Source organism: Topomyia yanbarensis, chromosome 3 (genome assembly GCF_030247195.1).
Source record: "Topomyia yanbarensis strain Yona2022 chromosome 3, ASM3024719v1, whole genome shotgun sequence".
Taxonomy (NCBI): Eukaryota; Metazoa; Arthropoda; class Insecta; order Diptera; family Culicidae; genus Topomyia; species Topomyia yanbarensis.
In genome coordinates this window covers 271,998,582-272,025,930 of record NC_080672.1, presented here as the reverse complement: position 1 = coordinate 272,025,930, position 27,349 = coordinate 271,998,582, and the positions used below count along the sequence as shown (strand labels likewise).

The 27,349-nt window shown below is 36.4% G+C and overlaps 2 protein-coding genes across 5 annotated transcripts; one reads left to right on the top strand and one right to left on the bottom strand.

The window, feature by feature from the left end:
- Positions 1–335: 335 nt before the first annotated feature.
- Positions 336–27,349, bottom strand: LOC131689121 (GTPase-GDP dissociation stimulator vimar). Of its 4 annotated transcripts, none has more exons than XM_058973969.1 (5): positions 27,031–27,349; positions 8,235–9,143; positions 2,677–2,850; positions 2,402–2,614; positions 336–2,020 (listed from the first exon to the last, which is right to left on the bottom strand). In XM_058973969.1, exons 1-5 carry the CDS (start codon positions 27,035–27,037, stop codon positions 1,485–1,487), a joined length of 1,839 nt encoding a protein of 612 aa, XP_058829952.1. In that variant the 5' UTR covers positions 27,038–27,349; the 3' UTR covers positions 336–1,484. The 4 variants fall into 4 exon arrangements, with proteins under 4 accessions (XP_058829952.1, XP_058829953.1, XP_058829951.1 ...); XM_058973970.1 differs by lacking the exon at positions 27,031–27,349 and adding an exon at positions 26,629–26,785; XM_058973968.1 differs by lacking the exon at positions 27,031–27,349 and adding an exon at positions 26,527–26,557.
- On the top strand, positions 14,593–18,874 carry LOC131689122 (uncharacterized). The gene is made up of 4 exons (XM_058973973.1): positions 14,593–14,727; positions 14,789–14,916; positions 15,017–15,313; positions 18,506–18,874. Exons 1-4 carry the CDS (start codon positions 14,595–14,597, stop codon positions 18,740–18,742), a joined length of 795 nt encoding a protein of 264 aa, XP_058829956.1. The 5' UTR covers positions 14,593–14,594; the 3' UTR covers positions 18,743–18,874.

The following is a 27,349-nucleotide window of genomic DNA, read 5'->3' as shown; positions in this document are numbered from 1 at the left end:
ATTCAATTTGGACCTGCTCTATTCTGCCCATAAAAGTATAAGAGTCCCATATTGAAAAACAACAAGCCGAGAAAAACGCTGTTCAAGATTTACATTTTCATTGGAACTTATGGCTGGAACAATCATATTTTGGCATTTTTTCGATATTTTCTAAACAAACTTGGTAATCTTATTTGTGCATTATGATGTACTGTCTATAATCGCAAGTCATTTTTGATTAAAAATTCATATGGGACTCTTATGCTTTAATGGGCAGTATTCGTTTGTTCACTCAATAATGACTCAAAATGTCTGTCTAGAGTTTGAGTATTCTTTCAAATAAACAATAGAAGGTGTTTTAATTGGAGCTTTTTTACTTCGCAAAATTGTTCTATAACTATATTTCAATACGTTTGATACAGTGTATGCGAACGTTAATTATAGTTGTAAACTATTTTTTATGTAGAAGAAATAAGTTTTGCTGACCACAATACTTAATGTGCCTTCGTGTGACCTACTTTTCGATGTGCCGTTTGTATTCTAAAACGCTATACACATGTTTTGCGTGAAATGTATATTTTGTAATCTGTATGTTCCAAACGGAAATTCTTTTAACTATCCGATAATCTCGTCTTTTGTTTCAAATCAATACATTCAACCTTGCAATTGTGCTTTCTATTTACTCGTAGAATTGCAAACCTTTCCATATGGATTGCGATCCAGTAGCGTGTTTGTATGATGTATTTGAATATGCTTGTAAATAACAATCTCGTGTATTTGTTGGCGTGAACGACATGAATTTGGTTATTGAACTCCATTTCGTAACATTTTGCCGTTGACAAATATGAAAAACATTGCTTATTATTTGGTTTTAAATGCTTTCAACATGCTTTATTTTCAACTTTGTGTTTTACTTGAGTAAGGGGAAAAGGGTTAAGACGATTCTATCTGTCGATTACAAGAGCATTCGTTTGACGGCATAGAAAGAGTAGTGGTAGAAAAAAGTTAGTCTTACATGCTCTGTGTAGATTTCTTTATTTTAAAATAGTATTTGCAGAAATCGAAAATATTACTACATGTTTCTACAGTTGTGTTTTGCTCTGTTTGCAATATTTAGCACATATTTAATAAATGCAGTGATTGTTTTCAGTTATCAGTAGATTATTTTTGTTAAAACTTATCCAAATCTAAAAGATTTACCGAAATAGCTAATGACTAAAATTTGTGATTGCATCCGTTTTTGTTTAATTTGAAAATAACGCCACACAATATTGCTACAAAGAATCAGTAACATATATTTAGATTCATATCACCAAACTGCAGTGCCCAGGGCAGAGGTCCTTTGAGACATAATTCTGTGACCTTCTGTGCGCTATTTTAATTTAGGCATTGCACAAACAGAGTGCTTCGAAGACTCATTCATCTTTTATTATTTCGACGAAAGGGTGAATTAAGTAATTATGTAGCAGTGTAACTGGAAAAAGTTAAAGATCAAATTCAATACCTTACAGAGTACAGTACTCCACTTGACTAGGTATGGAGTTTAACAGTTCGTCTATATTATGTTTTTTCAAATGCTCTACGCACGTTGGGGAGGTTCTTAGTAACCGGACAAATGTTTGCAAATTATCAACAATTTCTTTCGTCATAGTTTCTCCGTTAAGAGTGATTTGCTCTGCCAGCTTAGCACCCACATCGGCTTTTATTAGCAAATCTTCCAACTTCAGATCAGTGGCATTTTTGTTGTGTAAGACCGTAGACAAGATGCTAAGTGCAATCAACGCCTCGTTTTGCATCACCAAATGAGTGGAGGTTAGCATGCTCACCATACTGTCGACAGAACCCTCAACGTCAACGAATTTCCTCAGTCCAGTATCGTCCGCCGCAGATAGATCCTTATTAGCATGGTACGCATGTTTGATAAGCCATGCCATCAGACGTAACGATTCCCCGAGTACACCAGTAAACTCGGATGTTTTGCTCCAGTGAACCAGTTGCTTTATAAGTTTCTCATTCTGCAGCAACTGTTGCGCTAGTCTTTCTAAAATTGAAAAATGGTTGTTAGTCTACAGCTTGAACTACACACCTAGAAAAAATATTGTAAATTTACGTCTCCTGACCCTGACATATACGAGCATCAAAAATAACTTAGTTTTACGTTTGATTTTAATTTTACATGACGTTGAATTTCGTAAATCATATAATTTTACTCCTCATACAGCGTTTGTTCTGAATGGTAGGAAGTGTAATCTTATGTCATTGGGCATGTAAAGTATATGTTTCATGTAAAATTAAACGGAACACGGTAATGTTCCGTCATTTCGTAAATTACGGTTTGTTGAATTGTGTCATGTTTGCAATTACGTCAACGATAAAATTCAGATTTTTTTGGTGTGTATGCCCTTCCTCGTTTAAAACATACCCTGGCCATCCACAGTCATCCGAAGAGTGCCAAGTAGCTTAAACACAACAGGCGGCTGATGAATTTCCAACATGGGCAAGATGATGTCTACCAACCCGGCTTCAATGACGGCTGCCTTGTTTGGCTTCGGAATCACCAGGTTCTTCAATGTACTCAGTAGGGCATGCTGCAGAGTCATTTGGTTGTCGGCTCCATTGTTTTTCGCCAGGATAGCTAGAAAATGTGGAAAAAATCGATTCACAAGGATAAGAGTACCTTTCACGCATACACCTTACAAAGCAGTTTGTGCATGATTTTGTTCTCCACCATGTAAATGCAATGCCTGTCGGTACGAGCGAAGTTTCCCAATGCCAGCACACCGGTCGTCAAAAGCTCTACGTCATATGAGTCAAGCCAGTCTTCCATGTATTTCAGCAACGGAGTGTTGTATAAATAATGCATTGATTTGTCTGAAATGAGAAGAAAGTATATTTCTGCTGTAGAAGAAATTGCCATCAGGAGCAATTTTACATATACAAATGAACTTGGCTTATTTATGCTAACAATAACCGGAAGTAAGTTTTAATCAGCTTTGAGTTATATGTGGGAGGTTTTTTTAAACACTCAGCTCAATGTGTTAGCATAACTGTGTCATGTTTTCACACCATGTAAAAAATAACACTTAAAAGGCCTGTCGTCGAGTCTTTTTGACGCAGTTTTCTGCTGCGTGTTGAGGTGTTCTTTGGCGGTGAAGCTGGGTTGTCTAACCTGAGGGTCATTTTTGTTGTCTAGTGTATGAGTTAGTATTTTTTGTGGAAATAGTCCAACTGAAGACCTGGACCTAGGTGCTAGGACCGAGGACGGCTGATCGCGACCAAGTTTGTTTAATGGCGAAGGAAACTAGCGTTTGTATGTTAACATTTGGTTGATCACATGAGCGTTTGCATATCGCGTGTGCTAGCATGTATGTAACTTCGCATTTATAAATTTCTATAGTCGTGTTGTCGTTCGCGTATTTTGTGTGCTCGCGCAGACGAGATTCCAATATAGAATTTTTTACTATCTATTTTAGGGTGGTGCAATTGGCGTTTGTATAATCGCAGTTGTGATCGATTTTATAAATCTGTTGGGTCTAACAGGTTGATTTATTCACCGAATTTTCCAAACGGACTCACCGCAAAAGCCAGAGCATCTCGAGTTCCCACGCTAAACCCGAGCCTAATCGGACACAATCAAGAGGAACTGAAAAACCATCAAAATCAGACAATCCTCACCCGCGCAAAATCAGAAGAAATCCAATACGCACCCCCATGCCTAATGGAGCAGAAATGTATGAAACACCGAAACCTGACGCCATATCGAAGAGAATCCCTCCTTGAAAATCGCGCCTCCGGGACGCAGGAAATCTCCGAGAAAAGTTCAGAAGTGCGGTCTCCTACCTTTCCCCGGTATCAAAACTCCCAAAATTGAAATACCGTCGAAGCAAAAAAAATCAACAATTTCAGCTCCAACCACAAGTCCCATCCTGATATAATATTGATAATTTCTGGATTAATTTGGCATTTTTGTTCCACGCCTTAGGAGTTGCTTAAGATCTGAACTGCACAGGGTGTTTTTTAAGTGTTATTGGAAATTCTGATAGGCTGGGTACTACAAACCTACACTAAAAATCAGTAACATCATTTTAGCCAAAAATCTGTAACCTATATATACAGAATTTTGGTCGTAAATTATCTAGGAAAACGCGCAAAATAGATTATAATCTGTATGTGTGATAACCCTGGCCAGACTAAACATCCAAATGAACTAATAAAAACACCCTTGTAGTGACAGCCTCGCCACCAAACAGACATTAGAGAACATGTATTGAGCAGGCATTGCATTTATCGCTCATATGAGTAAATGCGTCCAGATAATTTGCTACTGCGACATAAAAAACTCACATTTTCACACGAAAAGTTACTGGCACTCACACAATTTCTCCGGATAAATACAACGTGTTATTTCTCCGGATAAATAAAACAGCCGGAGAAGGAGCGAATGAGTTTATCACGGTATCCTTTTGGCGCTCGCTGCCTTGCTGTCACTATTCCAAAACACGAAAGAACAAGTCTATCGTACTTCTTTGCCGCCTTTCTTCGAAATTGAATATATATTTTGACGCTTTTATTGATTTCCACGAAATTAAAATATTATCACCTCCTCCGGTGAGAAGGAAAAAATCAAATAAATTTTATCCGGAAAATTATTTCTCACGCCATTTGTGGAGACGGAGAATTTTGCGACTCATCTTATCTCGGAAAAGTTGGACATCGGATAAGCTTCTTCTCGCGTGAGTGAGAGAGAATTACAATGCTTGGTATTGAGACAGAAACAAACAAACACCAAACGGTGCCGTGACCATAACTCACCCCAGTGGGTCTGGGTTCAATACCACGTTCATGTGCTGATAAGCCGATATCTAGGGTCCAGATAGTGGAGTCACCTCTCTGGCGTCGGTGCTAAGAAAATACATTAAATATTATTGGATCCTATAAGTGAACTTCATTGAATTTTTTAACGTTGCGATGAACGATAAAACCAAACCGCATCAAAATTACAAAAACCACGCAATGCACCCATCAAGAGCACACGCTAGCACTATAATCAAACGATACACCTTGCGAGGAACATACCCACTACAAAACAGCGTTCAGCACCCCCAAACCCAAAGCCAGCTCCATCAGCGAGGAAGCCAATGCCAATGACGGTGTTGAGTTATCGATGCAAATTAAAATCGGATTAAAGTCTGGAATGTTTAGTGCTAGTAAATGTAAATAACTGAAATTCCACCAGTGCTGTGTTTTCTGCTATACTTACTCGGCTCTCGATTTCATTATTTGCACCTTAGAAGACAAACCATGGATCCCGTAATGACAACTTGCGAACTCATCATATGTTTGTGGATTTCAAGGCAGTGTACAATTCAGAGCAACGAAACGAACAGTGGTGCCCGATGATGCTTGAACATGGCTTTCCGACAAACTGAATAGGTTGATTCGTATGTCGCTGGATGGAATAAACCAAGTCAAAGAGATATTCGACTCGTTTGTGACGTAAGATGTATTGAAGCAGAACACTTCCTGGTTTGTTGGCCAAGAGTGCTCAAAAGTGTGATGCTAAAAACTGGTGTGCAAAGAAATGGCACTGTCATTACGAGATGGCATATGATTCTTGGCTTCCGGATGACATAGACACCATTGAAATTGATTGTAGACCAGTTGAAGAGGCTTTTGTGCCTGTAAAAAAGAGGCTGCCTAAATCGGACTGACTATATGCTAGCCGATAGAAATCAGGCAGTCCACACAGAGTTGGTTCCGACGTAGAAATGGATGCGGTACCTTGTTATCGACGAGTTCATATATCTTGGCACACACAAGTGCCATTAGTGACATGAGATAAAAAGCGATTATCCGTTGTACATGGGAACTTCGGAGGATTGCGTATTCAACAGCAATCCCTTAGCTTAAAGACCTGCACAAAACTTTTCCTAACAGAAGTAAGGAGACAGATTATCGACTGGTTGGTGTGTACAAACATATAGATTAAGTGTACAAATATGCTACGATCGCAATGATTATAAATCATGGCAGACTACTGTTGGCCGGACATGCAACTAGAATGCCAGAAGAGAGAACAACTAAAGCTATGTTCAGCTGTGAACCGGGATGAGGCTGTTAACGGTAGTACAGATCCCGACCACAATTCGTATTGGCCGATTGAAATACTATTCTAATACCCCTAGGTAATTCGGTTGAGGCAAACGATTTATTATCAAATCTCAAATTGCCTTTCGCGAAGGGAAGGGTACGAACGATTACCTTACACTGCTTTAAACAAAAATTCAACTAGCATATTCTCTAAAGAACAAGTGACTTGGTCTATAAGAGCTTACGATTCTGGAGCAATTGTTATCTCGGCTAAATTTCTTCATCTTTAAACCTATTCGTATAATTTGTGGTCAGAAAACACATCACTTTTTCGCTTATCGATACGGTAGCGCCATGGTGTGGCTACATGGGTTTTCCACAAGGCCTCTGTTTAACCCCTTCCTTGCAATTTAAACCTGACTGGCATTGATGAGTATTTTGCGAATACAGTATCGTTGTTTGCGTATTGCCCGAGATCATATTCCATTTCTGGGATATCTATTTTCGTCTGCTCATTCGACGCGAGATTAAGAATCCATTGCTGATTATTGAAAATTTGTTGAGAGGGGATCGTTAAATTCATCGGAGATTTTGAACATGAATCCCATCTGGCGGTTTTTTCCTTGTTAATGATATATTCGTAATGAAGTCTGAACGTGAGTGCCGAGTCCAAAGTAACTCCAAGGTCGCTCACTTGTAGAACACGTTCAAGGTTTTAATCTCCAATACAATAGACGCATTAAATTTTGTCTTCTACAGCCACGAAACCTAGACAGATAATCAATGCGCTTTAAATGGTTTCCAATTGATGGTGTTGCGAACGAGCTTCGGTGGGGTGAAGATGAAAGACGAAATGCGGAAACAACGTATGAATCACGCATTGTACAAGTTTTTTGAAGAACCACCCTCGAAAGCTCTTACGTCATTTCAATTTAGTTCCGTCCAAGTGGCCAGTCAATTGCAAAAGAATTCCCTTGCAAAGGAGGATTGGCCCTTATCAGAGCTAACGTACTAGTAAGAAAAATTAACATTTGAACATCTTTTCCTTCACCAACCATTTTTTATTTCCGATGCACAACGAAAAAAATGATATTAAAACATACGACTGAATCCAACAAATCTTGAGCTGAATAGTTGTGAAATTAGTCTAAGACAGGTGCTCGAACGCAACGGATGACCCCTTTTTTGAGAGACTACATATCACCACCGTTTGCGACCGGTCGGTGAACTGACTGTTTTAATTAGTTTGTTCAGTTTCGTCCAAGTCCCTTATCAGAGCTATCATACCAATCAGAAGAATGTAGCTTGAGCTTGTGCGACAATCCCTGGCTGCTACTCCGTTATCGATCTGGACTAAATACCAACCAGAAGAATGTATTTGAAAAACTATTCCTTCACCAACCATTATTTTGGCATTACAGTATCAATACTCTCCAGTATTGTCAATAATCTTGATCGTGTAAGGGCCACCTCGATACAGTCACGTCAGTTTTTATATAGGTACATACGTCCTATACTGCCTATGATCGCAAATCAGTTCCATAAAGATAGGAAATCCCATAGAAAATGGGGCAAATATGTGATCATGGGCAGTACACCCCTTGACACAATTTGTAGGCCTCCCGTGAATGCGTGGCATAATTTGCACAGAGCTCCACACAAATACAATACCAACTACAAAATCAACCTGGCTGTCTGGTATATTATCGTGATAGTTATCCAGAGCGATATTAGATTTTGAGAATACAATACTCATTACTAATGAAATTGATTACATTTGTAGTTGGAGCCCCACCAGAAGTGTTTTATAACAGTAGTTGGTTCTCATCGTGACATTGCCAGCTCAACCTCATAGCGTAAAGTTCCCCAAGAAAGTCAGCAGAAATGATGTAAATTACTTCTTTTTGAAGTCGAATAATTAAATAATTAATTTTGAAATGATTCAGCCCTTTTGGGAATAGTGTAGCAATCAACCATTGCGTTTTGAATTATTTGAGCAAGGCGGTAACTCAATATTAAAATATAGCACCTAAAACTTTTCAATAACTCGAACCAAATAAAATAAAACAGAGTTAAATAGTATCTTACTTATTTATAATAAATAATTAAGTTTTCTAGCCATCCATACATCTACTATTACATTAACTCGAAGTCTTCATAATTACCTCCGGTTAGAATAAGTACAATCAGATCACAAGCCAGCTTCATCAGCACCCGTGCCTCATCCGTGTTGGCAAAGGTCTTATACTTCTCCAGTAGTTTGTATATCGTTTCACACAAACCCTCCTCTGCCAGCAATAGTTTCACTTCATCATTTTGTGCCTCGTAGTGCAAAAGTGCCAAACACGATTCGGCTAAATCGGGATTGGTGCATTTGGCCAAGATCTGTGCAATAACTTTGTTCAGCGATGGCTCAAAGTACAAATCGCTTATCTGCTCTGTTAAAATGCTCAACGGTGGCAGTGTGTTTAACAAAAGGTCTTCATGCTTGTCAACGTCTTCGACGCATCGGATCAGAATTTTCTCAATTTTTCCGATAATTTGCAGCTCTACCGCTCGCTCTGCAATGTCATCGCTACCGAGTAGATAGTTCGAAATCAAGCCACACCGCACGCGAACAAATTGATCCTTTTCATCTTCGTCCGTATCTAAGTCCAAGTCCAATAACGAAAAGATTCGCTCATCTCCTTTCGTCGCCTTGATGATATTGCGCGCTTCATCGTTTGCATAACATATGTTACCCAGCGCTCGGCACACCTGAGTGTTTAGCTCAAGCTTGCTGTTCTCGTTTTCACTGGACAGAAACGAAACTAGCTTACGAATAATGTCTTCCTTAGTAAACTTGTCTCGCTGAGACTCAGTCTTGGCCACCTCGGCAATACATCGAGCCACCTGAACGCACACAGCTCGGTTATCCAACGATAGCAAGTCCAGCAGATCAGCTTTGATGTCGTACTTATCACAGAGAGTACTTTCCGCTTCGGATATCCGTTTCAGCAGAGGCAGCGCCTGTTCAGAGTTCTTTTCCAGTGTTGCGTTCTTCAAACCAGCGATTATCCCGTCCATCGTAGCAGCTGCAGCGAAGAAAAGAAAGTAGGATATTAGGTGAGGACTGAATGTAGAATGAAGTCAATTTATAGCTTTTGTCAGACCTAAATCGAAGGAATACCTCATATTGAGTAAAGCGGGTTCTGTTCGCTTGGCTAGTGGCCAGAAGCTTTAAATAAATTCTAGTCGTATAGTAGCGTCAATCAGATGGATCGCATGGGTATTTAGGACAAACATGTCAACGGCAAAACTTTGTTGTTATCATGAATTTTAGGAAGAGGAAAATGTTTCCTATTTATGTTATATCTATGTCATTTTTCAAGAGTTTGGGCAAACTTTTCAACCACCAATCGTGTAAATATCATGTTTCCTTATAACTTTTTATATTTCACGTATGGGTTCATAAAGCGGATAGAATGACAAAGAGTGTCAACAATTAGAGAAAATGCGCCTCTGAGAATAATTACACTCAGGTTTTTTTTTTACGCGGGGGATACGAGCCGCGTAAATGAAAACCGCGTAAATGAAAACCGCGTAAATTTCAAAATCCGCGTAAATGAAAACCGCGTAAATTTCAAAATCCGCGTAAATGAAAACCGCGTAAATTTCAAAATCCGCGTAAATGAAAACCGCGTAAATTTCAAAATCCGCGTAAATGAAAACCGCGTAAATTTCAAAATCCGCGTAAATGAAGACCACTTAAATTTAAGAATCCGCGATAAAGGGAACCTCATTGATCGATACCGCGTAAATTTCAAAATCCGCGTAAATGAAAACCGCGTAAATTTCAAAAACCGCGTAAATGAAAACCGCGTAAATTTCAAAAACCGCGTAAATGAAAACCGCGTAAATTTCAAAATCCGCGTAAATGAAAACCGCGTAAATTTCAAAATCCGCGTAAAAAAAAAACCGCGTAAAAAAATACCGCGCAAAAAAAAACCGCGTAAAAAAAAACTTGAGTGTATAAACATCAGGGTGATAACTTAGACTGCGAACAATTATGCGATGTTCTGGTTTTGGAAGAAAGTGCTCTTCACTACAATCGATTTTGAGTTTCTGCTACTGATGCAATCAAGGTAAATTCTATAGAATGCATTTGATAATATTGATCCCCGTTTCGAATACACCGAATTCTTTTCTTGCACGGGGGATGCGTTCAGTGCAAAAATACCGTGAAAAAAATCCGTAATTATTTCGAGAAACCGTGTAAAAATACGTGTTATTTCGAGAAATCGTGCAAAACATTCGTGCTATTTCGAAAAATCGTGTAAAACAATCCGTGCCTTTTGAGAAACCATGCAAAAAATCCGTGTTATTTTAAGAAACCGTGTGAAAAAATCCGTGCTTTCAAAAAAAATCCGTGCTATTTCGAAAAACCGTGCAAAAAATCTGAAAAATAATTTTTTTAACAGGTATTTGGTAGTGGTATTTGATAGTGAATACTGTTGAACATTTTCAATGTACAAGGGAGTCGTCAATGTGCCAAGTTGAAGTTTTTTTATTTTTCGAGGAGTTTTTTTAGAATAGTTTTGTTTTTTTTATTCAGTTCGTTAAAAGAAGTTAATAGTCAAAATGGTAAAATGTTTCAACTATTTAGAGTTTGTTAACTTTTTGTAGATTGCACGGCACTACAATGATTTTGAACTTTTTAAATGAACTAACATTTGTTTTTGAAAGAAAAAAAAAAAATTCGCTGTCAATTGTGTCGGGGTTACATTTTTGGAAAATATAAAGAATAGTGAATCAAAATGTTAATGTACTCAAGACATGAGTGAAAATGATTAATTTTGCTGATGGTTTTAATGGAAGAATAAGTTTAAATTCAGGTCTGGTCAGAAGAAAGTGCTGTAGATCTAAATCAGCAAAATATGTTGGCGGACAAGATGTTGGACCTGTGCGACTCCGATTTCCATTCAGAAGAACACACTTGTTTTGTGGTTTCCGGTTTCTATTTAGCGACAATGGTTATGATGCAAGAATTGAGTGAAGTCAAAAGTCAAATCGATCAACAAAGAACGAGCGTTGATCAGCAATATGACCCCGCCCAGCAACGACAATCCGCAGTAGATGCGACACTCTTCGTACGTTCTGATCATCGTTGTTCTATGTCAGTTTCCTTCAGCTCCAGTAGATTTTCTACCGCTGTTACCCCGGCCAAGTTGAATGTCGCCTTTATATTCGGTGAGCTCGTACTGATTATCATAACCCAATATACTGATTTTGTAGCCCATTACACTTCCGGAAGCAACGTGGAACGTGTTTTTGGCAGTACATAGGATATAGAAAGGATCTTCGCGTGCTGGATATCGGTGAGGCCGTTTCATGTACCTTTTTAATTTTTTTAAATATCCTGTATCAAGCAATAACATTTTTTTCGCCTTTTGATATCTCCGTCATCTATGAACACTGTTTCGGTTCCGAGCGTTTTCCTTAAATTGTCAAATTTCAACCGCTCATTGAATGGCTTTTACTTAATTAAATACTCTTTCCTGAAAAGTTGCAACATTTACCATTTTGAAATATTGACAGACCTCTTCTTTGCATTTAAAATTTACAAAACTGCATTTTGATTAAAAATTCGTTCCTGAAAAGTTGAAGAATTCGCTATTTTACACTTAGCGAACCCAGTTTTTTTAGCGACTGCAGCCTATACCTTGATGTATATCGCGAGACAAACTTTGCAAAATCGGACGAAGTGACGACTGTCTGCCAATTAAACACGTATGTGTATCTCAAAAAGTGCGATGTTTTCTGATTTGTGTACTTCTAAACAATGTTCTTCTGCCAGCGCGTTTGAGTCGCCTGTCTCTAAACTAAACAAATTTAGGATTGGAACCGCTTTTTGTCTTGTTTCGATTCTTCTCTTTCGTTTTCTAATTTGACAATATCTGTACACTAGGAAAATACGCTAGAGTAGTGTTTATGTTGTTTATTACCTTCACCAACAGGCCCCTTGGCCCCAATGGTGGTTGCTTAAACTAATTACATTTTAAAATTGACAACATTTTCACTTTTATCGCATTCCGCGTCCTGTTGAAGTCAAAGGCCGTCGCCACACTGTTAAAAATTCGTTGGAGTCCGGTAACAGCGCTCTGGCAACCATAGTTGGTTCTCCTGAACGGAACTCGCAGAAGGGAGTTATTGCGTAGAGCTCGAACGCGGGCTTGAAGATCCAGACGTTTCAAGTTCCTCAGAAACAATCTCCCTATATTAGATACTTGAAGGTTAATTGCATCTGCTCTCCGAGATCACCAATCCTCAAAACGATTCAATCTGCTCGAATCGAATGCGTATTTCAACCACCGAGCATTCAACTCGAACATATCACACCGATCTGAGGAAGCGATTTGTTATTTCCAAGAACCAACGTAATTGGTCGAGTGAAACAATCAACATTCTCGCAGGTGCCAGTCTAGCACTTCTTTCTGGAACCAGCCAACATACCCAAGCTCGGTAGCTAACAGGAGCCACATATGACTCCACCCAAGCGAAGTGATCAATTCTTTTGTAAGTAGGAACACTCATCCACAAACCAGTCATGAACACATTCGTACTACTGATCATGCCAGACGAAGGCCACAGGTCCAGCAACAACTCGGCCCATCTCAGTAAAAAATATACTTGTGCCCAAGGATGCAAAATGCCTACCTTTTCTACGGCTGTAATTTTTTTGCCTACATTCTCATTTCTCTTGGTGGTGTAGCTTAGCCGTATACTCATTGCTCTATTGCCGATGCGATGTGATATCCGAACCGGAATATTATTTGATGATATCTAAAAACCACATAATCCTATGAAAACCATTGCCCAACATTATTAATTTTCAACTACCATAACTTGAATTTTGATTAAAAACTCATCCTAGAATTGAAAAATACGCGATTTTTACATATTGGCACACCATCCCCATTTGCATTTCAAATATCCAATGCCATTTATTTACAACTATCGTTACTAAAAAAAATATTTTTTGCACGGTTTCTCGAAATAACACGGATTTTTTACACGGTTTCTCGCAATAAGACGTTTTTTTGCCCTGTTCTCGAAATAACACGGATTTTTTGCACGGTTTCTCGAAATAACACGGATTTTGTTTCACACAGTTTGTCGAAATAGCACCGATTTATTCTGCATGGTTTTTTTGCACGGGATGATCGTATCATTAAACCGGTATATCGAAATAGGTATTTTATACAAAAAAATCGTGTGATTTTGCAAAGCCGTGCAAAAAAGATCGTGCAAAAAACCGCGCAAATAGTGTACTGTTTGATAAAAATTGATTTTGATGTCGAAGTATTTTCACCAAATATGTACAAAACATGTCTAACAAGGAACATATAATGTGATTGTAGTATATCAATCACTTATTAGTAGTAAAATTATGACCTTGCTTAACGTGTTCATTTTACCAGCATTTCCCCGACCGTTCAACCACATTGCGACTCAAAAGCCAAAATTGACGTTTCCCATGTTAATAAAAAATTTATTTGTGTGTTAGTACCACCCTAATCAATCCAAAATCATTTTTTATGAAATCATATATGCCGAAATGGAATCCTGAGCAGTAAAATAACCTAGATTCGTGATTTTGGAAGATTTAGAGATTTTGGCCATCTTTTCTTCTTAGTGGCATCACAGTGCAGCCCCATCCCGATCAGAACATCATAACAGAAAGCTATCAAATTTATATCTCATGTTGATATAAATTACTCTCTGTGTTATCTTTATGATATACCGATCAGGAATGCAAGAAAGCTTATATCAAGATTATATTTTCTGGTGCTATCATTGGATTAATAATATGATATTAATGTACGCATACAACGATGATGTTACAGTAAGTTATACATTCTTTCACAACTATCTTTGAACGCTAACGGCTACACAAATGACAGTATATTTGCTTATACACTGAGGTCTCTTTTTATGCGTCGTAATTCAACTTTTTAAAGCGAATTTTCTAAGTTTTTGATTTTTTTCATTTGGATTTTCAAAATTTCGCGTTTTGAGTATGGACAAGTTTTAGATGCAATTGGTCGGAGACAGTGGCGGATCCAGGGGGAGGGTCTTGGGGGTCCGGACCCCCCCCCCCCCCCGAAAATTTTTAACATAATGATAATTTTCAAAAAAGTTTCGTTTTTAAATTCATTCTAAGTTCAAAATCTTTGCAAACCAGATTCGATTACCAAAACTGATTTTAATTAAATGAGGATATTACATATTACGTATTCACGCAGAAAATTTTAGCATATTTAAAATAAACATATTTGTTTTCAATTCAATCGATTTCTATTTATTACTTTAAACGAATAAAAAAATTGTGCCAAAAATATTTTTTTATTAAAACAAAAATAAATGATTCATTTTAATATAATTTATTATTGAGAAGGTAGCGAAAATAATTAGTGTGTATTTTGTTTTTTTGCGTGTACACCTTATACGAAAGACATTCTGTCGGCCATTTTAAAGTGGAAAAAATGTGTTCGAAGCAGGAAGCGGAGTTGTCGGACCTAACCGTCGAAGCGGAGGTTTTAGATACGGAAGAAGTGGCCGTGGTAGACCTTCTCACCTCATTTGGATTATCGTTAGATGTTATTGGTTTGTTCATAGGTGAGTAAAATACCTTTTCTGTGAATAATACATTCAGCACAAAAAAATCCACCATTTTCAGATAACCGCTACACTCTCGAGTCGTTGAAAATTGTGGAAAGGAAGGAGCTGGAGGAATTAATCCAATCTCCACATCTGGCTGAAAGATCCAAGTGCATTTTTGGGTTAAATTCTTGGCGAGAGAAACAGGTAAGAAGTAGGAGAAATTTAATTAACTATTTTGTGATTTTTGATGTCACCATATAAAACACTATCCGTATCCGTTTATTAATTAATCGATTTTATATAGGGAATTCATCCTGTCACATGCATAAAATGTCAGCATTCGTCAACGTCTGCTGCAGCTGACCTTCCACCGGAAATATCTCGTGAAAAGTGCACAGCCACTTATTTGTTGAACACGTCTTCAAAAGGTCGCGGGATTATTGAAAATTATAAACAAACTGGTTATCTGACCCGGACGAACAAGAAGGCTATCACTCACATCATCATTGACGAATTCAAGGATCGGTTTTCAAAATTAACACCAGTTGAACTCTTGGGCAGGTCATTGGAACTGAGCCAGATATTCCCGAGTGAACCACAGGTAATGAAAATTGTACTTGATACAATAACATTGAACTAGAAATACTGCCTCCATGAACATCGTTATACCCTCTCTAGATAATATAATCTCATGGATTTACTTCCCAGTAAGTCCAGCCGGAAAATGAGCCGAAACTTTGGCTGGTATCAGTTAGTATTCCAGCTCCAGTGACAACCGATTGTAATTAGAATCGGTTGAGTCATTGGAGTCGGAATACTACTTAGGACCAGCCAGGATTTCGACTCATTTTCCGGCTGAACTTTACTGGGTTAAAGAAACTAAAAATAACCAAGTGAAGACGTTTTATTCAGATTTCTAATTCAGCTGTTAAACTGAATTAGCTTCATGCGGAAGTGTCGATAAAACTATTTGAATATATTTTCATGATTCAGAATTTCGGTTGCTTTCTCTTCGAACTCCGGCTCAAATACAACAATCAATTTCGACCCGCCGGAAGCTGTTCTTTTCTTTAAACCGGAACTTTGGCAGATATCAACTAGCTGGAGTAACCCGGTCAAACCATTCGGAATTTGATTCGGAATCCTGTATGGAGTCAGTATGGATTCCAAATCAAATGCAACAAACGATTCTGAGTCGGAATCGGTTGTTGCATTTGATTTGGAATCCATAATGACTCCATTAAGAAATCCGAACCGGTTCCGGAATGAGTTTAACTGGGAATGAATGAATTTCACCTCAAATGCAACAACCGATTCCGATTGAGTCTAATTGCATTTAAGCTGGAATCAGGATTCCAACCCGATTCTGCAACGGATTTAACTGTGTTTGCCCCACATTACCACGGCAGATGGCTAGCTAATGGGAGGCGTGATGCCCCACTTACCAACACCACTTGCCGCAATACATGCAGGCCAGTAACAGGCGACCGAAATGCAAGCTCAGATGCAACAACCAGGCGGGTGGCTACATTCTTTCCCAGTTAAACTCATTCCGGAACCGGTTCGGATTTCTGAATGGAGTCATCATGGATTCCAAATCATATGCAACAACCGATTCCGACTCAGAATCGCTTGTTGCATTTGATTTGGAATCCATGCTGACTCCATTCAGGATTCCGAATGGTTTGACCGGGTTGCTATGAATATTGGCCACGCCATTTGCATTCGTATGCCATCCGGTCAATAATCAATAAGTTTTTGATTGAAGAATTCAAAATCCAATGATTAAATCAAAACATTCTAGAAATCAAACATATAAAAATTCATTCATTTAATTTAAAAATTTAATGATTTTACAACTAAAAAAGTATAAAATTCAAAATTCAACTATTTAACAATTGGGTCATTAAGCCATATGCTGTTTTTATTTTTTCCGGTGCAGCTGATATTAAAGATACCTTGACGAACTTTTTTTCCCATTTTTTATGCAAAATAACAAATAAATATTTTACAAAAGTGAATTTTTTCGACCACACCTTGCATTGAACTACCTTGATCCCTATCCTTTTGCTGGGATAACTATTGACCATCTATCACAACCACCCTTATTCGTAGTAAGCCCATTTGAATTAACTGTCGTAGACGGGAATACAAAGCACTTTCGAACGAATCTCTCATTCGTCGTAAAAATGAATGAAGCCAAACTAGAAAAGCGATGAAAAACAATCTTATAGAAAATTGACGATTGCAGCTGCATTGACGAAATCGGTTGCAATTCAACCGGCTTATTTGTTTCAACTAAATCGAGTGTCGCTGATAATTGTTTTTCCTCAGTATATCAATCGGCGAATTGAATTAGAGATGATCCCCAAAACAAACAACTCAATTCACTCGATTGTGCCGACTCGAATGGAAATCGGTTTTTTTTTTATTTTCAACGGAAAAATATACAAAATTTTAATTTGACGTTCAACGTTTTAGTTGAGAACAGAAATAAACGCCTACCGTAATGTGAAAATTGAAACTCATCGACAGCTTGTCAAAATTGACAAGACTGATTATTTGTCAAAATTGACATTGGACGGACGACTTGCCAAAGTGGGGTGCGGATTTGGGAACGCAGCCTCCAACAAAAAGCTGAATACAAAAATACAATAATATAAAAATAAAATAAAACAATATAAAGAATTCTAAAATTCAAAAAGCAAAAAATTCAGAAATTCAAAAACATAAAATTCAGGAATTGAAAAATTAACAAATACTCAAATTCTAAAATTTAAAAACTGGGAGATTCTAAGCTTCAAAAATTCAGAAATTTAAAAATTCAGGAAATCTGAAATTCCATACCTCAAAGATTCAAAAATACGAAATACAAAAACATAAAAATAAAACATAAAAATGCAAGAAGAACAAAAATATAAAAATACAAACAAAAAATATAAAAATACCAATTGAATAATATAAAAAGATGCAGAAATACAAAAATACAAAACTATAAAAAGACAAAAATACAATAATGCAAAAATGCTAAAAAACAAAAATATAAAAATCCAAAAATTTTAAAATACTAAAATACAAAAATGCTTAAATATAAAAATACAAAAATATAAAATATTAAAAATACCAGAAATACAAAAATCCAAGATACAAAAACACAACAATACAAAAATAGTACAATATAAAAATACAAGAAGTACAAAAATGCTAAAATACGAGAATATAAAAATAAAAATTCAAGAAATACAAAAAAAAACAAAAATACAGAAATACAAAAATAAAATAATGCTAAAATATAAAAATATAAAAACTACCAACTACCAACTACCCAACTACCCCGTAAACCCATTCCTGAACCGGTTCGGAATCCTGAATAGATTCAGCATAGATTCCAGCTTAGATGCAACAATTCCGACTCAATTGGTTATTATATTTGAGCTAGAATCCATTCAGAATTCCGAACCGGTTCCGAAATGATTTGGCTGGGTAGAGGTATAATTTTGTCGGCCTTTTAGAAATCTCTATGTGATTCGTTGTCAATTCAGCCGAACTCAGCCACTAACAGAAATGGCGACAGTAGCGCACCGGTGAAGATTTTCCAACTACCCTTAAAAACGTTTGCGAATTTTACAAAACTTGAATGCTAGAGATGGACGTCTGCTCTCTGTGGTTGTATCTTATAACAGTATAAAAAAATTTGAATCCTATATCTTTCTGGTTGGTAGACACTAAAATAATGCATACTCCCAATTTGCCTTCCAGTCGTGATTTTACCCTTTTTCTTAAATTGTTATAGGATACTTGGTACCAGCCTGCATCAAAATATAGCAACGGTCAGACAATCAAAAAACGCAAGGTGGCTAGAGGTTGCTTGTACGATCGGAACGTGAACTATAAAGGGTGTTCCAAACACTTGGCTTCGTTGACTGAGAGTGAAGGTTCCTCATCACGGGTAACTAACGAATCCATCGAGATTTTTTCGGAAAATCAATGTAAGAACATTTTTAACTTGATAAAAAAGACACTAATATAAAGATTATAACAGGTGCGGAATACGAGAATGTTAAAAAATGGTTTTTGCATAACATCGATGAATGGGAGGAGTTAAAAAAAAGATGGAAGTCAACTAGTGCGATTCGATTGTGGGAACTACTCAAGCTATCAATCCGGACATGCGAAACCATTTTGGCAGAATATCCTACTCTCAATAACAGTTGTGGATATCAATTGGTTCAAATCGATTTCGAGCATAAGCATCCGAATAAAGTGACACTTCTTTTTGAGCGGTGGGCGAGTTTTCTAGAGGGGATTCGGCCAATATTTGATCTTGAAATCTCCGATGCAGATGGAAGAGCATTGTTGGATTCAATAGATAAGGAGGAGTTATCAGAAGGTTAGTGATATAGGTCCGATCTGTTACTGGAGTTTTGCAAAATAATATGCTGATATCTAATATCACATGCTAGAACATGACATTCGATTTTAATAATCCTAACTTTTGAAATTTCAGATGCAAGAGACGTCGCATTTGTTCAGTTGTTGGCACACCTGTTACCATGCATGCACATTTCTGGAAAAGCATTCGGCAAAAAAAGGTGGAAACCTTCTGTTCTAGAAGCGAAAGAGAGCATTGCAATCAATATTACTAATTTTGTACAGTTGGATGAAACACTGGCTCGGTTGTCGAATAGCTGGTACGAGAAGAACTTGTCGCCAACTCCAATTATCATCGTACACAGAACAACATTACAGAGTCCAACTGAATTCACTGTGTGGCATAAGTCTGTATCGTACAAGTTTCCCAGCTTCGTTAAATCTTTGGACATATGTATAAAGCTTTTTAAAGTGTACGGAATACATTTTCCACCTCAATCGCACTTAGTTTGGGAATTCATTGCGTCATTCATGTTCGACTTCAAGCCAAGTGCTGATCACGCAAAAATAGTTACTCTGTGCTCTGCAATTCGTTCTAATCTAAAATGATCATTAAATGCATAGTAAGTGGATGTAAATGGTCGAGCCCGGAGCCAGTCCGGTTGTATGAACACATCAACAGATTTCACAAATCATTAGACGTATATGCTTGTAACATTGGTCGATGCATGAGAAGATTTAGCATACGATCATCATTTTTCAGACATTTGAAAAAGCATTTCACGCAAGATCATGCAGACATTCGAAACGAGTGTAGTAACGATAATTCAAATCCTTGTACGAGTAAGGTACATTCAGGTCTAATTGAATATGCTCATGTATCCGACAATTCATATAAATCGACGGAAAACGAAATTGAACGTCATGATTCCAGTGACATTAGCTCTATTATTAATAAGTTTAATGAAGTCTCTCTAAGTGGCATCAATCTTTCACTCAAATGGTTAAATGCTAACACATTACCCAGAAAAACAGTGTTCTCTGTTCAACATGATATTCAAAAACACATATTTAACCCATTAAATGAAATGCTTTCAAGCCTAGAGAACACAGGAAGTATAAGCGAAGAGATAAAACTAATGCTCAGCAAATTATTCAATGTATTTGATGGATTACACTCCGAATATACTTTTATGCAAACATTAAAAACAGCCGATTTATATGAACAACCGCAAGAATATACGATACCGATTACGAAACATCTCACTGAATCTAATCTTCTAGACGAGAATAACCAAGTAATGAATACAATCAAAGGTACACTCTAATCAAATGATGTTATACAAAGATCTTAACATTCATTTCCTTCTGTAGGGGTTTTAATGCCGATCAAGTTTCACCTGAGGAAATATTTGGAATGCAACGATGTCCTAAAAACAATAATTGATCATCTGGCGCCATCTCGGGATGGCATTATACGTAGTATCGTAGACGGCACGATATGGCAACAGAGAATATTTGGCATGTCATCGAAAATCATCATCCCATTGAATTTGTTTTGTGACGATTTTAATACTGGAGATACCGTTTCACCACATTCTTCTGAAACGTCGATTTGTGGTATTTACTATTATATACCATGTTTACCAAGTTATGTTCTTGGTAAATTAGTAAATATTCTCGTGGCAGGCTATATTCTCACACAGGATAGAAAAACGTTAGAAAATGAAGATTTGTATAACAATTTGATAAATATTTTTATTGATCTTGAGGAAAACGGTCTTGAAGTTCATTACGAAGGCAAACTAATAACGGTATATTTCATGATAGGCTTCATAACAGGTGATAACTTGGGTCTATCCAGCATCTTGGATTTTGCAGAATCAGCTCGAGCAAATTATTACTGCCGAATTTGCAAACGAAATAGATTGGAGAGAGAAAAAGACACAATTGAATTTAAGGATAGTTATAGGACTACAGAAAACTATGCCGAAGATGTAGATTTACAGGATGTATCACGCACTGGCTTGAAAAGAGAAAGTGTTTTTAACAAAATTCCTTCTTTCCATGTTACTTATAATTTTTACTTCGACGTTATGCACGACCTATGGGAGGGCGTTTGTATATATGGACTCGTACATTGTTTAAATTATTTTGTTTTTAAAAAAAAATATTTTACTCTAGGCGAGTTTAACACCAGAAAAAATTCGTTCATCTTCGGGAATTTAAATTCCGACAATATTCCAACTGATATAAAAGACGTCAATCTGATTAAAAGCAAAATAAAAATGACAGCGAACGAAGTAAAAAATATAATATTATTTTTACCTCTTATAGTAGGAGATCGTATTCCACTATGTGACGAAGTTTGGGAATATTTCTGTACTTTGTTGAAGATATGTCACATACTCATGTTACGTGAGATTTCGCAGAAAGTAGTTGAAACGTTAAAGTGCCTAATTCATACACATCATTCAAGGTATCAATCTCTATTCGATGATTGCCTAAAACCAAAACATCATCATCTTGTACATTATGCATCATTCGTTGTATATTCAGGTACACCACGGCACCAGTGGGCCATGCGGTGTGAGGCCAAACATCGGGATGCTAAGCAATATTGTAGAACTAATAACAATAAAACAAATATATGTAAATCATTAGGAATTAAAACAGCATATAAGTTTGCATTTAATATTGCTAACAATGTTTTTGTTCAACCTATTGTAGACCTTGGCGACTCAATAGCTACAGTTAAACCGCTTACTCTAGAATTAGATTCTCTTAACGAAAAATTTCAAGATCATAACGCTATTCAATTCATAAGCAGTGTAATCATAAAAAATGTTTTATACACGGCTAATACAATTTTCTTTGTAGGTATTGAGTTGGTTAAAATATTCGAGTTGAATTCAATTGCCAGGGATAAAAATAATGATATAACACTAATTTGTAAGAAAATTCGATACATTACCTTCAATGCCCATCTGCAATCGTTTCAAGTTTCAAGAACAGATGAAATTATCGCTTTGAACAATATTGATAGGTTACAAATGCAAGTTATTAATCTGCATACATTCAATGGAAAGGAATATTTCAGATACTGTAATTTCATTCGCATAGATTAAAATTAATTACTATAATTACTATAGTGTAATAAAATTACAACAAATACAATAAAGTTGATTCTTATTCCGAAAATTTCCGAATATGTATCTAAATCTATTAATCTATCAATATATAAACCAATAATTTATTTTTGTTTATAAATAACTATATTATTGTTTTGATCAGCGCTTCATTATTATATCAATAAAAAGTATTATTGTTTTGCTCGACAGCTTCTTTTATTGCACAAAAAATACTATTATTTTGATAAGGACACCATTATTATATCAATAAAAATATTGTAAAATCAATAAAAATAATGATTTTAGAAACAATAATATTTTAAATAAAAACAATAAGTTTGTTTTATTAAATTCAATAATATTATTGGTCGGGAAACAATAATTTTTTTATTGAATCCAATCCATAATTTTATTAAACCTATAATTCTTTTTTCTGCGTGTTGTACAATGAACATTTTAAAGTCGAAATTTTGGATCCCCTCCGAAATTTTTTTCTGGATCTGCTCCTGGTCGGAGAACTTGTCAGTGAGGTGTTTGATTGACTTACTTGGTTACAGTTGGATTAAGAGATGACATTGCCTATTTTCTGAGACACTCGTCTGACACATTACTTCGAGTTGGAGGCGTATGATTTAAATGTTAAAGCCATTATCATAACAAGCTTTGGAATCGTGAAGTTATCAAAGAACTTTTCTAAAGATTATAATTTTCCTATGAAACTTATTTCGAAGAATATGCAGGAAGTATCAAGCAGTCCAGATGAAATAAAGATACGCGAATTGAAATCAAAAAGCATTTTAAAACTAGTTTTCATGGCTTAGTCTAATGAGTATATAATTAATTTTCCTCTAATCTATGCTGCATATTGCGAAAACGAATTTTCGGGTCACAAAAAACTATCTGATATATTATACTGATCTCCAAAATTTTCGTAGTGAATTTTGAGGATCTTAGTAAAACTGTCAGTGCGATTTCTCCAATTTATGCAGGTTTTTATGAACACCTAAACATTATCCAGTTTGTGGCTTTCTAGTTTGTGCGTTTTTTAAATTTCTAAACTATCGCGACTTTTTTATTTTATCCTCCCCATAAAAAGTGTTTGAGTTTACTTGAGTATATTTAATGGTTGAACTGTCAAGTGATGTGAATGTGTTTTAGATAATCCTTGAAATATCTAAAAACTTTAATGCAAAAATATTGTTAATTTCCTCCTTAAAATTTAATCAAATTTGGAAAAAATGTGTAACAGAAAAAACATGAAATATTCAAGAATCCGTCCCATCGAACAAACATCAACAATTTCTCGAATTTTCTCATAATATAATGTAATGTACGTAAAATATCCGCTCAATGTTACCATGTCGCATCGACATTATTTCTAAAAACCACGTAAAACATGTTAACGTACAAGAGAAGCGCCAAAGCGCACTATTTAGAATCTAAAAATAGCCCCTCTTTCCTAATCTGAAAAGATATTATAAAGCTATTCAGTCTATCGTCATATAGACAGCTGTATTGGAGAGTAAAATTTAATAAAAACAAAGCGTATGGCACCAGGAAAACAAAGAGCACTTAGGCATGGGCAAAGTTCAATGTGTGCGTTCTGAAAACGTCTTCTGCATCTATAATCGTTTTGCCCTTGACGGAAGTGTGGAATATTATGCTAACTTTAAACATCAGTCGAAAACAACGTCGTTGGTTCGTGCAGGAAACTTCCCCATCAAACTCAGAATATCCAGGTTCAAAGCGGCAATATCGACAAATAATAAGCTGCATGTCATATATTCACAATAACAATCAGCCAGCAGGTATGCAATCATATTTGGTAATGCTATAAAAGCTTTTGATGCATGAAGCTTTTTGCTCCCAAAGCAAAAAGCGCCTTAATGTATGCTTTATTTTTCTCGTATTCTATTTTTAGACGTGCACGCTAAAATCGTTTATATTATACAATAAGTAATACAAGCTATGTTGGGGTCAATTATGCTATCTCATGTTGTTATGATCGTGTTATATTGCTATCAACATTTGTTATAAATGTGATATTCGTAGAGAATTTTTTGTTAGAATTTTTGTTATTTTAACACCTAACGGTTTCTGCTTTATAACAAAATTTGATAGGAAATTTTTCGTAACAAAATATCAGCATGAGTTATAATTGTGTTATTTCCTCCTGGTCGGGAATGCTTTAAAAAAAATCGAAATTTATGAAATGCAAATGAGACTTTTCAGTAACGTACGATAAGATGTTTCCTCTAACAAAATCATCGAAACAAAATACAAACCATATTATAAACATGTTCAGCATCTACCGGCAACGATTATTTTATCATTTATTGTACCTTTTATGAAAACAAATTCAAATTGAAAATGATTCAACTTTCATGCATCGTTCCAATCTGTTTAAACAACTTCTTGTATATTAATGAAATCAAACAACTCCAACTGAACTGATCACTTTTTTCGAAACCGAAAATATGTTTGTCCAATAATTTATTAGAAAATCCGAGATTTTTATTGCTAACTATTTTATTTCGACTATTTTCCCGAAAAAGTTCGATAAAAGTCGGCCGTATCCTTCCACGGAATTTTTTCTTACGAGACGACACAATATCGGGCCATAAAATCGCCTGCAGATATGCAATTTACACAACATTTGGAGCGTTATTTCTTATATCGATAGACATATTTTGCTGATCAAAGTGTGATCAAATCAAAGGACGATCTATAGATACCAGTACTTGAAAACAACGAATGAAAATTTACAATAAAACAAATTTATTTTTATAGTAAAACGAAATAAATTACCAAACAATTTGGACGTTTTCAATCTATGGTTACCAGTACTTGTTTTAAAAATGTAAGCAGTTATATCTACCTGATTTGAAGACGTTATTCGAAAAAATGTAGAAAAATTGATCAATGTTCCCTCGTTTTACGGTATTGTACATTTTACAGCGATTCTGCTGAACCCCGCCAAAAGACGAGGTTGGGTAGCAGAGGGTTAAGTTGATATCAACTGAGAATAAAACACCTAGAATTTGTTCCATTTGTAACCTTGAGTTTATCCGACCACGTATTGAAATGCTGCTTTTAAATCGCAAATTACCAAAGAGAGAAGAACAACCTCTTTCCTTGGATACTGGACGGATTGGCTCATCTATATTGCTAATTCAAGAAGCCTCATGAGTTGCTACCAGTGCCCATAGTCCATAAGTTGCTTCCAGTAGCCGTTGATAAGTACACGTACTCTTTTATCTCCTTGGTTTATTTCGAATCTTCCAAGACTTTGGCTCAATGTTTGAAGGTAGGTTTGATACTCTCCCAGATATGTTTAGATGGCACTGAAAGAAACCTTTCATCCATTACCTTCCCGGAATTGTCCCTGCCGGGCCATAAGCAATGCTCTTTGAAGGAGGATTGAGAGGATTATATGTTTTTTTCTTGTTGGCAATGACTTCAATAAACATGAGCGGAATTAGGTTCGCCTAAATACAGTGCACCTTTTTCCGCGCACTGTAATTTCAGCGATAATAGCTATAGTTACGAGTGTGCTGACCATATGAACTCTCCAAAGGAGACGTTAGTAGTCTAAATGCATCTATTCACATCTCTAATAATTGTCAGATTGATTGTCAATGCTTTTTAGTTGGACAATGGTCCAACTAGCGGAGGTCCAACTAAAAAGCAGTCCAGACTTACTATTTGTTCAAACCACTTTCCAACGAATCTCGCTTCCACCCACCATCGTCCTGAACAAGAATGAGGATGTATATTGAGTAAATTATTTTAAATACGTGCTTTATACTAAACCTCTGGGGCAGGCCATATTACCCGGGATATCCGTCTTCGGCACACTTCCCCTATGTTGTTACTGCTAATATTTTCAAAATCCTTTCGTGGGTTTATCGAACGAAAAAATTTTTTTTTAAACTATTACGCAGTGAAACCAGGATTGGCTCCAAAATTGATACCAAGGACGGGATAGCCGCGGAAGCTGTCGGAAACAATGGTTCCTAGAAGGTAAGTTACTATTTGTTTTAGTATTTAGTTATTTAAAAAATTGCCTTCGCCTACTGTGATTACGCCATATCGCATTTTCCGGGTTCTGACCTCGATAGCCATAGCCCGTATGTTTGAGTAAACTGGACAAACGAGAGGTTTACATATTTGCTGGCTTTCGACGAATACCCGAGATAAAATTGAGGTCGCTCTGCTCACGGATTTACGTTTAGCATAAAATACGTCATCTTAGAAAACAAAACGAATTTAAAAAACTTATTTGACCAAAATTACCAAACTATACCATTGCCCTCAAACTTTTTCATACGTCTATGTCAAGTCGCCCGATTTTTCAATTTTATTCGAATTCTGTCTAGCTCACAGTATTTATCTAAAAAACAGATGCACTCACGAACAAAAAAGAACTGATTTCTCCAATGATAAACGTGCTTGTTAATTATAGAACTCCCAGTTGTAGTTTATTTTAAACAGAACATCAAATCAAAGGTAAACACACGGTTTTCATCTCAGCCAGCAGCCGTCACCATCCACCTCTACGATTCATACTAGACAGAACTCGGTACCGCTGATGCAGTTCCCACCCATCACGGTATTTCTGTATCGATCCATCTATGCTACCTCTCAAAATGTGGATGATCTTTCAATGATGATGTCTCATAAAAATGTTTTGCCGGTATTCATAAAAACCACTTATTCTGAAAGGTTTCTTCTGCTTGAATGGATACTAGTGTTTTGAAAATAGAACAATAGAATGACATCATTTCGAGGCGATGGCATGAGACAGGCACCTTACCTTCCATTATTATGATGACTCTTCTATCCCACCTTCATACGATGTTTCATTCATGGAACGATTCCTGCGTCCTGTGGATAACACTCACTGAGAAAACTATCTCGCCGGGAATGCAGACACTAGTAGTTCACCAATGATATTATTTTCATAGGAAGACAAGTTGTATAATATTCAGAAAACAATCACTGAAAATCACTGTCTACACCGTGCTTCTTCACTCAGTTGCGATAGTCACACTGTTCTCCAACTAGCCTGATTTTTCCTCCTTCGCATTCTTACCTCACTCACCCAGTCAAACTAGGAATACTAATGCACCCGA